Here is a 13,388-nt window from a genome sequence, read left to right as displayed (position 1 = left end):
GATAGTGAACACGCAGCCCACACTGATTGAAAGTTGAACACGCAGCCCAAACTTCAAATTTTCTGAACACGCAGCCCAGATTAGAATTTGCATGTAGCTTATTTCACTTCATCGGCATACAGCCCATTTCATTCCATTGGCACGTAGCCCAGTTCATTTCATTGGCACACAGCCCAGTTCATTTCATTGGCACGCAGCCCAGTTCATTTCATTGGCACACAGCCCAGTTCATTTCATTGGCACGCAGCCCATTTCATCTCATTGGCACGCAGCCCATTTCATCTCATTGGCACACAGCCCATTCCATCTCATTGGCACACAGCCCATTCATTTCATTATTGACACATGTATTCATTCTGAATGCAGGTTGGTTCCCGCAGTGTGCGGGGGTATGGTTCCACCATCACGCGGGACTGGTACGCTGAGCTCCCGGAGGGTGTCCGAGACTTAGTAGACTTGGTAGGGTTCGGGCCCTTCTGCGTCGGGTTGTCACGTTGTCCTGCCAGGAGGACACTGATGGCGGCACTGGTAGAGAGATGGTGGGACACCACCAACTCCTTTCATTTCTCTGCCACTGGAGACATGACCGTGACGCCTCTAGACTTCGCTGCGTTGACTGGCTTAGACATAGGAGGTTGGCCCATCCCCTATGATGAGGATATGGGCGAGTGGGAGGCCGCTTGGACGTATCTATTGGGGGCTCGCCCGCCTGTTGACAGGGTTTCTGGGAGAGTCCGATACACTTGGTTCTCTTCCCACTTCCGGCGGGCGGAGATGGTGCCTGAGACTCCTGAGGAGACGGAGCAGTACGCCCGCGGTTTCCTTATGTTCCTCTTCGGGACTACCCTGTTTGCCGATAGAGGGAACACAGTCGGGCTATACCTGCTGAGCGCTCTGGTCGACCTATCACAGGTCAGTAGATTTGACTGGGGGGGCGCCGGCCTGGCTACCCTTTACTTTTATATGAGCGCGACCTCCCGCGGGCGGGGCGATTTACTTGGCGGCTACTGGAGAGCCTGGGAGGTACTTTTCTGTCCTCTTGATTTACATTTCTGCTCTTCATTACTTGTACATTGCACACACAGCGCACTTTTACAGTCTGTATTTTGCTCTCAGCATTTCGTACTTACATTCTGCACTGCTTTTCTCAGCTATGGGTCTATGTATACTTCCCAGCATTAGCCCCAGAGCTGGAGGTGGCAGGGCTCCCCATGACCCCATATTCACTGGTGTTCGAGGGCCCGCACCGGCCGAGACCTCGAGAGACCCTCCTTTACTTGCGACAGTACTTTGACACTGTGCGACATTCAGAGGTACCTCAGAGCTTTCAGTTCCTTTCATTTTCATCTTTGATTTGCTCTGTATATTCTCGATTTCTGATTGGTTTATGCATTTATCATCCGCAGATCACATGGCAGCCCTGGGTGTCCCTGGGTGATGGTCTCCGACTTCAGTATACCGGAGGGTCGGATATCTCCCAGTATAGGGTCCTGCTCGAAGGGCCAGTTGGCAGGGCATGGTTCTTGGGGGAACGCTTTCTGCGCCAGGTATGGGGGTATCTTTCTCAGGATCCTCCCGCAGTACCCTCAGTCAGTATGCGGACTGCTGACAAGCTCTCTTACTCGGAGGTAGTCGGCGCTATGCTGGGTAGCGATGCTTTACTATATATTGAGGAGGGGGACTACACCACTTACCGTCACATATATTTGATGCCTCCATTGACGGGAGCTCGTATCCCGATGATGAGGCCTGCCGGTATGTCATCCTCGGGCCAGGCTCGGGCTCGGGCTGCAGACGCCCCTTCTACTAGCAGGGCTGGTACATCTAGAGGTGGGAGTAGACCGGTTCCTCCGATTCCGTCGACTTATCCTCATCCTGGATGGCCAGATATGCCGACTGAGTTGATGGCGTGGCAGTATGGGGCTATCTCTCCGACCCCGATCCCGCTAGAGCCTCCGATGCCCAGTGATCGATACGCCATTGATCCTGACTCACCGCTGGTATGCTCCACTGTTTTTCATTCATCATTCAGATGTTTAGACATTCTTTTGTTCACTGATGATTATGAACTCATATTTGCAGCCACCGCGAGGGTACATGGAGGAGGTGGTTGGACTGGTGGCCACACTCGAGGGCATGGTCCTGCGTAGGGAGGCACAGTTGTCTGTCGCGGGCATTCAGGTACCCTTCAGTTTTCTGGCATTTATCATACTTCTGATGACATGCTGATTTCTACTGCATCGATAGACTACTTGTGTAGAGCACATCTGACACACACCCCACTTGGACACTGCATTTACATGCACCCACTTCACGTAGCCTTTGCTTGTATCTGCATCTGATGTATATATTTGGACTGATGTATTTGAATTGAACTCTTTGTTTTCAGATGCCTTCATGGTCCGGTCAGCCGCAGGCCAGGCCACCTGGGCCTCCTTGGGGAGCTGGGCCATCTGGGCCTTTTCAGGGAGTTGGGTCACCCGGGCCTTTTCAGGGGGCGGGGCCATCCCGGCCTTCCCGAGGAGCCGGGCCATCTAGGCCTTTTCGAGGAGCTCGAGGAGGGTCTGTCCGCAGACGCAGGGCTCACGTTGTAGAGGTGGAGCCTGATGAGGAGGAGGAGGATGCTGAGGAGGAGGAGGAGGCTACCGACCGTCAGTCAGAGACATCCGCTGAGGAGGAGGGCTCCGGTTTTGGTTCGGGGAACAGAGGCGAGGCCGAGGGGGATCCTGAGGATGACAGCTCCGACCCAGGTGATGATGATGGTGCAGAGGTTGTCCCGCAGAAGAGGATGAGGAGTGCTTCTCATTCCCGCTCCCGAGGACATTGATGCTGTTGTTTCCTGCTTTATTTTTCTTTTTGCTAATAGTTTGTAGCACTTTGCACATTGTTAGGCAGTTTTATTTTTTGTAAAACTTGTACCTTTGTTTGTTGTAAAGCATGATGGAATGAAATAGCTTTTGAAAAGGTGTTTGTATTTTAAACTATTAGCATCGTATCGCATCATTTTATTTTGCACAAAAAAGAATTTGAATGGGAATGTGCTTTGTGTAATCACCAAGTCAGGTAGTGAACCGACGTAACAAACTAAGCAACTCAACTTACTAAGATATAACAGAACCTTAGGAAGTTTACAACTCGATAAGCAAAATGCAACAATGCTGACAACGCAAATAAACAAGACTTAAACAAAGTTTGTTTAAACAGAGCGCAATGACTCAAAAACACGAAACACGTCCGCTCGACAAACAACTCGATAAGCAAAACAACAGCTCGATAATCAAAACTACAACTCGATAATCAAAACTCAGCAATAACAGAGTGTACTTCGGACGATCTGGGTACCGGAACGCATCCGAAACGGAGGGAGATGAAGGCCTTTGACTCTCCCGTTGCATGGAAATGCTTGAAACTTTCCCTCGAAGAGTAAAACAGGGCCAAGGAGATACATTGCAGCATCGCCGGCCACCTTTGGGGGCCGGCCGGCCAATTTTGTGGAGAGAGACAGCTGGCCGGCCATTTTTGTAAAAAGTAAATGGCTGGCCAGCCAGAAAAGGTGGCCGGCCGGCCAGCTATTCCTGCAGCCTCCTGGTTTTTGACACGTGTCCCCGTGAATAGTGTTTTTCCCTCTATAAAAGCCTCAACTTCGGGAACATTCATTTCATCTTAGTTTTAGACAAAGATGGAGGCGTTTCTCGCAGAAAATGTCACATCTTGGATCTCTTCTCTAGATGGCTCAGAAAAGCTGAATTTTCGGGGTTTCGGCTTGAATGCACTATTCACGCTGAGCCGTACTCCGCTACATCTCCCTTTTCTCCATGCTGCGGCAAGGTTCTGGAATCTAGTGACGCATGTTTTTAGCTTTGGCGGCCAAGAGGTATGTCCTACTTTCGAAGATTTTCAGGTTTTGATGGAGTCTGAATGCTCTGAAGTGATCTTGCCCCAGCTCCGTTTTGGCCATGCTCAGGCTTTAGGGCGGATGTGTGGGCTCACGGCGCACGACGCTCGATCTCTGATCTGCAGTGGGGAACTGGATGTCCTCGGCTTGATCCACCATTTTTCCGACGCCGGTGACCGCAGCAACCATTATTGGCAGGGTTTCCGGCAACACGCCCTCTGCTTGTGTTTGTTGTCTCACTTTCTGCTTTCTTCGGGCTTCGACGGGGCTAGCATTCGCCTGATTGAAGTCGCCCAAGGCTTGAGAGAGGGAAAGAGCTGTATTGCCATGACCTTGGCCGAGACACTGATGGGTTTAGATTCTGTCTATCGCCGGGAGGCGACTAGGTTTGCTGGGAGTCCATTGCTACTGCAGGTAATGTTTCCCACCCAACCTTACATATATATTTGCTCACATCACTCGACCCTCAGGCTCGGTTTTTCTCACAAAACCCTTGTCTTACTTTTTCTCTCATCGTACATCTCTCTGTTCTTTATTCTCTCATTTTCCATCCCTCCCCTAGGTATGGTTAATGGACAAGTTGCAGGTTGTGGACTCTTGCCCAGCTTATTCAGCTCGAAGCTACTTCTTTCGGCAGCGCCTAGTCAACGCTCTTGACGAAAGGTGGTGGTTCGATTGGATGTGCAATTTGTCCGCAGACGGCATTGCTTGGCGTTGTCCTTGGCTCAACCTCCCGGCAATGAGCTATAGTATGTCTCGGCTGATTGGGATCCAATTGATTGGTCTAACCCACTGCGTATTCTATTTTCCGTTCCGGTTCCTGCGTCAGTTTGGTCATGATCAAACCTGCCCACCGGAGGGGATTGAGTACCCAGCCGCTTTCCCGGTCCGGGGTGCACAGCTTGCCCGATATGCCACAGCATGGAGGACTAGAGAGCTCCTGGCCCCTGCTTCTACTTTCAGTTGCACTTTGTCCGACGAGTGCTTGGATTAGCTCAATGAGGAGGCACAGGTTGGGCCTAGCTTGGCATCAGATGCTTTGTCCAGCTCCGGGAGGGGACGCAGAGATACTTGATTCAACTATGCCCTAAATTTATTGCTTATTTAACATTTTCAAGTTTTCTTTATGAATGTACTAAAAAAAAAGCAACCTCGATTGTAATGCAAGAGCAGGAGAACTCAGTTTTGAAATCAATGAAATTGAAAGTTATGGTACTGAAAATTTTCCGCTTTTGGTCCAGAAATGGTCTTAGTCGTAAAAAGATTAATTTGAACAAAATCGACTTTTATTAAAACTTTTCAAAACTATTTTCGATGTGGATCAGAACTGGACACGCCGAAAATCTGTCACTGAGACGCACAACCCCAGATCCTTGCAACTGGAAAGTTGTCCCTAGTCTGAAGAACAATGCGGCACTGCACGGCAACGGAAAGTTGCCCCTTGTCTGAGTAACTTTGCACCTTCGCGGCAACGGAAAGTTGCCCCTAGTTTGAACAGCACTGTACCGGAGATCGCGATAAATGCTGATGGATAAAGATGACTGAGATGATCAAAATGGACAGAGTTGATCGGGGAAAAGTTTATGGCTGAACTTCAAGGTGAAGTTGCCTACGTATCCCAAAGATGGGAATCAAGCCTTACGTAGTTCAGGCCGAGGTTCACTCGAGTATTTTCACTCTCCTTTTGCGCTCTAACTTTTGCCAAGGCCGCCCTTTGCGGGTTTTCAACCTTGTGAGCTCAGTTTTTATATTTTCTAATTTTTTTGTGCTCTGACTTTTGCCTAGGTCGCCCTTTCGGGTTTTCGGCCTAGCGAGCCTCTCAAGGATAGTATTTCTTCAACTTGTCCATATTGATCGGTTGTGAGAACTCCAAGCCATCTAGATCCATCAGAACCACGACTCCACCTGACCAGATAGCTTTGATGATGTAAGGACCAGTCCAATTGGGTTTGAACTTGCCCCTTGGGTCGTGGATGGGAGCTCGGTTGTCTTTGAGCACCAAATCTCCTTCTTTCAGATTCCTGGACTTAACCTTCTTGTTGAAAGCCCGGGCAATTCTGCGTTGATAGCCTTGGATGTGGTACAGTGCTTTCAGTCTTCTTTCATCAAAGAGCATGAGTTCTTCGAATCTGCTTTGCTGCCAATCTGCTTCGGCTATCTGGCATTCAGCCAATACTCGTAACGATGGAACCTCAATCTCAATGGGTAGAACAGCCTCCATTCCATAGACCAATGAATATGGAGTTGCTCCAGTAGAAGTTCTGATTGAAGTCCTGTAGCCCCACAGAGCAAATGGCAGCTTGTCTGGCCAATCCCGATAGGTTCCCATCATTTTCTGCAGTATATGCTTGATGTTCTTGTTGGCGGCCTCAACTGCTCCGTTGGTCTGGGGCCGGTATGTAGATGACTTATGGAAAGCCACATTGTATTTTTCCAACAAGTCTATCACTTCTTTCTTGAAATGGGAACCATTATCTGAAATTATCTCGTTTGGCACCCCGTAGCGACAGATGATGTTGTTCCTGATAAACTTTGCGACGTGCGACGCCTTCAACACCGCGTATGATTGGGCCTCGACCCACTTTCTGAAATAATCTATCGCTACTAGGATAAACTCATGCCCGTTTGACCCCTTCGGGGTAACAGCTCCGATCACATCAATTCCCCAGACTGAAAAAGGCCATGGCGAAGTCATGTTGTACAGTTTTGACGGCGGGATGTTCATGCGGTTTGCATAAATTTGACACTTGTGGCATCGCCGAACAAAACTAATACAATCCTCCTCCATGGTTGACCAGTAGTAGCCCTGTCTGAGGATCTTTCTGGCCAGCATTACTCCATTCATGTGTGCACCGCACTCCCCTCCATGGATGGCTTCCATCAGGCGTTTCGACTCTTCAGCTTCTACACAGAGCTTATGCATTCCCAGATGACCCCTTTTGTCCAGCTTACCCCCGCAGATGATAAACTGAGCAGCCATTCTTCTGATGGCCCTCTTAATCTTGGCATTTGCCCCTAGTGGATATGTCTCCTTTTCCAAGAAGTTCCAGATGTCGTAATACCAGGGTTTGCCGTCTTGAACCTCATCTATGGTGGAAATTGACTCGTATGCTGGCGCAAACTTTTGATCAATAATGACTGGACGCATTCGGACTCCGGACAGGATGTCTATCATAGAAGATAGAGTTGCTAATGAATCTGCAAACCTGTTGTTCTCTCTTACGAGGTGGGTGAAATTTAGCTTCTCAAACCGAGGAATTAACAGATCCAAGGTTTGGTGGTAGATTATCATCCTTTCCTCCTTGACTTTCCAATCTCCTTTTGCTTGAGACACAACAAGGTTTGAGTCCCCAATGACGTCCAACCGTCTTGCCCCTAGTTCTAGGGCTGCTTCCAGGCCAGCAATACATGCCTCATACTCTGCTTCATTGTTCGAGACTTTGAACCGGAGCTTGAATGCTAAAGGGATACGGGAATCGTCAGGTGCTATCAGCAACACCCCTATCCCATACCCATACTGGTTTGACGCTCCGTCAAAGTACATCGTCCAAGTTTCATCTTCGACGTGCAGAATGGCTTCATCTGGGAATAGATACTCAACCGCTTCATCCCCCTCAACCGGGTGGTCGGCAAGGAACTCCGCTACCGCTCTCCCTTTTACTGACTTGCGCGTTACATACTTCAAATCAAATTCGGAGGGCAACAGCAGCCAACGAGCTAGCCTACCCGTAAGTGCTGGTTTCTCGAAGAGATATTTGATGGGATCCAAACGCGAAACCAACATTACAGAGTGAGCTAACAGGTAGTGCCGCAGCTTCCTGGTTGCCCATACCAAGGCCAAACAAGCCTTCTCCAGCGGTGTATAGCGGGTCTCGTAATCCAGCATCTTTTTGCTCAGATAGTAGATGGCCCTTTCCACTTTGTCTTCTGACTCCTGCGCGAGCATGCAGCCCATGGTAGTCTCAGTTACCGAAAGATACAATATCAACGGTTTCCCCGGCTCTGGTGGTGACAACACGGGCGGGTTCTGTAGATACTCTTTGATCTGCTCAAAAGCTACTTGACATCGGCCGTCCCATTGGAATTTCTTTCCTTTCTTCAGGAGACCAAAAAGTGGTTCACAAGTCAAGGTTAATTTAGAAATAAACCGTCTTATGAATTGCACTTTACCCAGAAAGCCTCGCACCTCCTTTTCAGTCCTTGGTGGTGGCATTTCTAAGATGGCCTTGATTTTGGAAGGGTCGACCTCGATGCCCCTTTGTGTAATCAGAAACCCTAGCATCTTCCCTGCTGTAACACCAAACGTGCATTTCTGGGGATTCAGTCGCAGCCGAAACTCTTTGATCCTTTGAAAGAATTTTTGTAAGGCGGTGTAGTGGACCTCTCTATCTTTGGACTTGACAATCATGTCATCCACATACACCTCGACCTCTTTATGGATCATATCATGCAATATTGTAGTTGCTGCCCGTTGATACGTAGCTCCAGCATTTTTCAACCCGAATGGCATCACTCTATAACAATATGTACCCCACGGGGTAGTGAACGCAGTCTTCTCCCAGTCTTCGGGTGCCATTACTATCTGATTATAGCCTGAGAAACCATCCATAAACGAAAGCAAGGCGCGTCCTGCCGTGAAATCCACCAATTCATCAATGTGTGGCAAGGGAAAGTCGTCCTTCGGACTGGCCCTGTTCAGATCTCTGAAGTCTACACAGACCCGAATTCTGCCATCCTTCTTTGGCACCGGAACAATGTTGGCCAACCAAGTTGAGTATTCAGATACCAGCAGGAACCTTGTGTCAATTTGCTTGGTGACCTCTTCCTTAATTTTGAGGGCCCAGTCCGGGCGAATCCTTCTGAGTTTCTGTTTGACAGGGCGGGCCTCGGGATCAAGAGGGATCCGGTGCTGTACAATCTCAGGATCGATTCCAGGCATGTCTTCGTAGGACCACGCGAAAACATCTTTGAAATCTTTTAATAAAGCGACTAAGCGCTCGCGCTCCTCTGAAGACAACGTGGACCCGATCTGGACCAGCCGCGGGTCCTTCTCAGTACCAACATTCACAGTAGTGATTTCATCCATTAAAGGTTTAACAAATCTTTCCTGCTCTTGATCAATTAATCGTTGCAAAACTGGGGGAATTTCTCCCTCGTTGTTTTCATCAAAATTTTGAAAATCCTGATTTAAGCAATAACTCAAAGGCACAGAAAAATACTCGGAAACCATATCCATATCATTCTCATTAAATATTTCCAAGCCGTCAGATTCCTCTGTTACAACAGACTCAAAAGAAAATGAAAATGACGACCTAGACAGGACTGTGGCATCCGGGTTATCACCCCCAGGAATACCGGACTCAGACTCAGTCGAGCTGGAATCTGATTCCGACGCACAAGATTCGGTAGAATCAGATTCCGGCTCACTACCTGACCCGGAGATGCTAGATAAAAAGCCTTCTTCATATTGCCAGATGAGAGAAGGTGCGATAGATGCATCCAAGATCGGCGCTGGAAAGCCTGCAGCTATTTCATCTCCAATCATAGAAACCGAAGAGTTATCCCCCAAGCACTCTTGGCCGATCGGAGGATCTGATAGTAGACTCGCCAGTGCTACCCCCATTTCAAGCTCTGTGCTCTCAGGATCCACTACTTCACACTGCTCATCCTCAGTTGGTGGGTCTGTCTGCGCTTCGGCAACATCATCCCCAGATAATTGTATGTCGAAGAAGATTTCAAAACCAGGCACGCGCTTCCCCTCCGCGTTTAGCCATGGCTCCGGGAAGCCGCAGAATGGAAAATCTTCCCCCTCCCGGACGAAGCGTCCGTTTAGGGTACCCCAGATGGGCCTATGCATTAACTCAAATGGCTTCCCGGCTTTCTTTGCCCTGGCTCTTCCGGCCATTTCTTTCCCTTTTCTCACCCAGTCCTCTTTGGTGGGCAGATAACCCAGTCCAAAGGCGTGAGGGTTGTGTGGCACTTCGGCCAACACTGAGACGCCCTTCCGGCCGCTTCTCCCTAATCCCAATCCAGGGGTATGTTTTAGCTTGTTCATGAGGTAAATAGATTGAGCACTAACGTACATACCCTCATTCACAGCCATGACAATCTGCACTACTTGAGCCTCGGCCAAAGTGAACCCCGACAAAAACACATCCTCCGTGCCGTGCTCGATCTCCAAGACAGGCGTGGACACTTCCGGCGGCGGATGGATTGATGAATTACCAAAAACTATCACTACCCCTTTCCCGTGAGGGTACTTTAGCATCTGATGTAGAGTGGAAGAGACTGCTTTGACCTGGTGCAACCACGGTCGCCCCAAAAGTAGGTTAAAGGTTGCGGGAACGTCCAAGATATGAAATTCGATGCTGTGTTGTCCTGGACCAACCTTGGTTTGAATTTTAACAGTCCCCATCACTTCTCTGCTGGTATTGTCGTATGCTCTGATCACTTGGGTGGTTGGGACGAAATCTACGGGCTTCAACCCGATTGCATATGCCGTTCTGGTCGGGTAGACATTAATAGCAGACCCGGTATCAACAAGTACCACCGGTATCCACTTATCTCTACATTCCACAGAAATATAGAGAGGTTTGTTATGGCTTGTGCCCTCAGGCGGTAGCTCGTTGTCCGAAAAGGTTAATGCCGGGGAACCTCCTCCCGGAAAAACCAGCCCAACCAACAGTTCAGGCGTGGTGTCTATGGAGAGTTTGGACTTGTCCATAGCAGACAGGACAGCTTCCCTATGTAGTCGTGATGCCATTAGCAGTCCCCAGATGGAGATGTCTGCCTGTATCTTTTTTAACTGTTTCAGCACAGCTTCCTCTTCAATCTGCTTCTCCTTCTGTTTCTCCGCTTCTCTATCCTTCCCGGATGCCTCGGGTTGGTCCAGGTGTGGGGGTTTGAAGTACCGTCCACTTCTCGTCATATGGTCAACCTCATCGAGGTACCAAGTGTCATCCGGTTGATTATTTCCCCAGTCTTCATCCGTGTGGGCAAGACATAAGTCATCGTCATCCCACCACATTCCATCGGCAGCCAACAGACACCTGTCTGGCTTCGGTTTAGTTGCACTCGCAGTACTCCCTGTCCACATGCTCGCAGCATTCTCTATCTTCGTGCACGCAGCACTTTCAGTCCCCTCAGGGCCTTTAGCTTTCCTAATTCTCTCAGCCTCCTCAAACTTTTCTCGTTCTAGCTGCATCAGTACAGCTGTTTGTTCAACAATTCCCGTATCCATAATGCCCAGGTCTCGAGCGGAATTCTTAGCACCGGCGCTCTCCGGCGATACAACTTGACTTTCGGCCGTTCCGGCCACAACTGATACTTCCGCCCCTGCCGGGCTCTGTTCTGGTTAGGCTTCCCCCACTGCATCTGGTTGATCCTCGAGCCATCCAGTGGCCTCCGCTGATCCCTCATAATCATATCAGTTGATTGACGTATCCCCCAGTTCCTGGTCATCGAAAAATTGCAAGTTAGCAAAGTCCTCCTCTACGGCTGTCAGATCATCTGCCCATAGCCCAGATCCATCCCCCCGGATCATGCATAGCTCTCCTGTCTCTGGCAATTCTATACCTAGCCCAATTCGGCTCGTTGATAGGATGTACTTGCTTGGATCATAGGCTCCCCCAGCAAAACTCTGTCCAGTCCCGGATTCAACAAACTCATTCTCTCCCAAAATCTGCCCTGCCCTGTCTTCGACGGTCACCACCATCGGTTCTGGTTGGGTTTTGGAGATGTCCACCATGCACAAGAAATCTGTGTAGTCGGGGAGGAGCACCTCCGGCTTGGGTAGGTGGGTGGGCGTAATATAGATGCTAGGATCGTAAGATGCGACCCCAGTCTGGATAAAATTAATTCTTTTGGGAGGGGGAGGTTGGTTATGTGGTGGGAGAGGGTTGGTTGTGACATTGGGTTTATCAGGAGGCGCGATTACCTGTTTGTCAATAAGATCTTGGATCTCATGACGCAATCTGTAACAACGGTCGGTGTCATGACCGTGTTGTTGGTGATATGCACAGTATTTTGCTGGGTCATAAGAAGGGGGGAGTGGATTCGGTAATGGCTTTGGCTCCAGGAGTTTTAAATGATTTTTTCTGATCAATATTCCCAAAACTTTGGTCAGGGGCATATATAGTGGGGTAAAGGTTCTTTGGCCTCGCGGTTGGAATCTATTGGTTTGTGTGTTGCTTCCGGACGCGCCGGAGAAGGGTGTGGCAGTCATGGGCCTTGGAGGGGGAGGGGGAGTGGTGGTGACCATACTAACTTCTGAGGCTCTCGTATTTGCAGCGCCACTCGGGCCCGTATTGTTGTTACGGTTGAAGGTCCTCCTCGGTTGTTCCCTGTCGTGGTCAAACAGACCTTGTTTCATTGCATCTTCGATTTGCACCCCCATCTCATGTAAATCTGCGAAAGTAGGGAAGGGGACTACGATCATTCTCTGCATCAACTTTGGGTGGAGATTGCGCACAATCATCCGGATTTGATCTTTGTCAGTGGGCCTTAAAGTCATCATTGACGCCTTTGCCCTCCATCGGATCACAAAGTCCGAGAAAGTTTCCTTGGGCTCTTGCCTTGTCGTTTCAAGATCACGAGTTGTAATCTCGATCTGAGTGTTGTACGAATATTGCGCGACAAAGGCCTCAGCCATTTCATCCCAATTCTTCTTCACTTCATCTTGTAACTTTGCGTACCAGTGGGCGGCCACACCCGACAGGGTTCGACCGAATAATGAAAGCTTCTGTGGTCGTGTTAGGCCCATTGGCCGCAAGATATCTGCAAACAGTCGGAGATAGACCATGGGGTCGCCGGTCCCGTCAAAGCGATCGATTTGTGGCATTTTGAACCTATCGGGGAGTGTTACGGCCTCCTCGGTATATCCGTCTTCGATATCCGGCATAGCCTTGATCCCTTGGGATTTCTTGAAGAGTTTCTCAAGTTTGCTCAATTTCAGAGCTGTATGATCAACCTCGAACTCGAAGGGAGAGTCGGGACGATTGGGTGCATGGACCTTGGACAGTTGTGGTGGAAGCGGGGGCGGAGCTGGCCCCGTTGGAAGATTCGTGTCCTCTTGTAAGTTTTGGACATTCGGTAGGGTATTCTGGGCATTTGGTGGGGCGTTATGAACAGTAGGTGCCTGCTCAGGTAATGGAGCCCCTGCCGGAGGAGGGACTTGATGTGAAGCAGATGCAGCATTCTGCTGTTGCAGTCGGGTAATCAGCTCAGCCTGCTGGGTCATAATCTCGGATTGTTGCTTAGCGAGTTCATCCCGGCGAACGGCATCTTGTTGCATGGCCCGCATGGTTTCCTGCATTTGGCGCATCATTTCCTCAACTCCTGTTGGTGCCGTCATACTGTTTCGTTTTGTCTGAACTACTGGCAGATCTGTCTCAATGGGGATCTCAATCCGACTGTCCACTGATGGGGGAAACCACTGTTCTGGTGATCTCTGTTCAGATACACTGCGCTTTTTCTGCTTTCTTCTGGTAACAGG

At 49.4% G+C, this 13,388-nt stretch overlaps 1 protein-coding gene across 1 annotated transcript in view; it reads left to right on the top strand.

The window, feature by feature from the left end:
* LOC145793745 (uncharacterized) overlaps positions 1-13,388 on the top strand; it is a 110,987-nt gene that overhangs the window by 20,176 nt on the left and 77,423 nt on the right. The window contains exons 4-6 of the mRNA XM_082876615.1: positions 1,591-2,000; positions 2,083-2,181; positions 2,390-2,687. Of these exons, the coding sequence (XP_082732741.1) occupies positions 1,591-2,000; positions 2,083-2,181; positions 2,390-2,687 (807 nt within the window). The remainder of the gene's footprint in view (positions 1-1,590; positions 2,001-2,082; positions 2,182-2,389; positions 2,688-13,388) is intronic.

Source organism: Camellia sinensis, chromosome 6, assembly GCF_055761805.1.
Source record: "Camellia sinensis isolate YWXY chromosome 6, ASM5576180v1, whole genome shotgun sequence".
Taxonomy (NCBI): Eukaryota; Viridiplantae; Streptophyta; class Magnoliopsida; order Ericales; family Theaceae; genus Camellia; species Camellia sinensis.
Note: the sequence above shows the minus strand (reverse complement) of the source record. Positions and strands in the feature narration are given on the sequence as shown.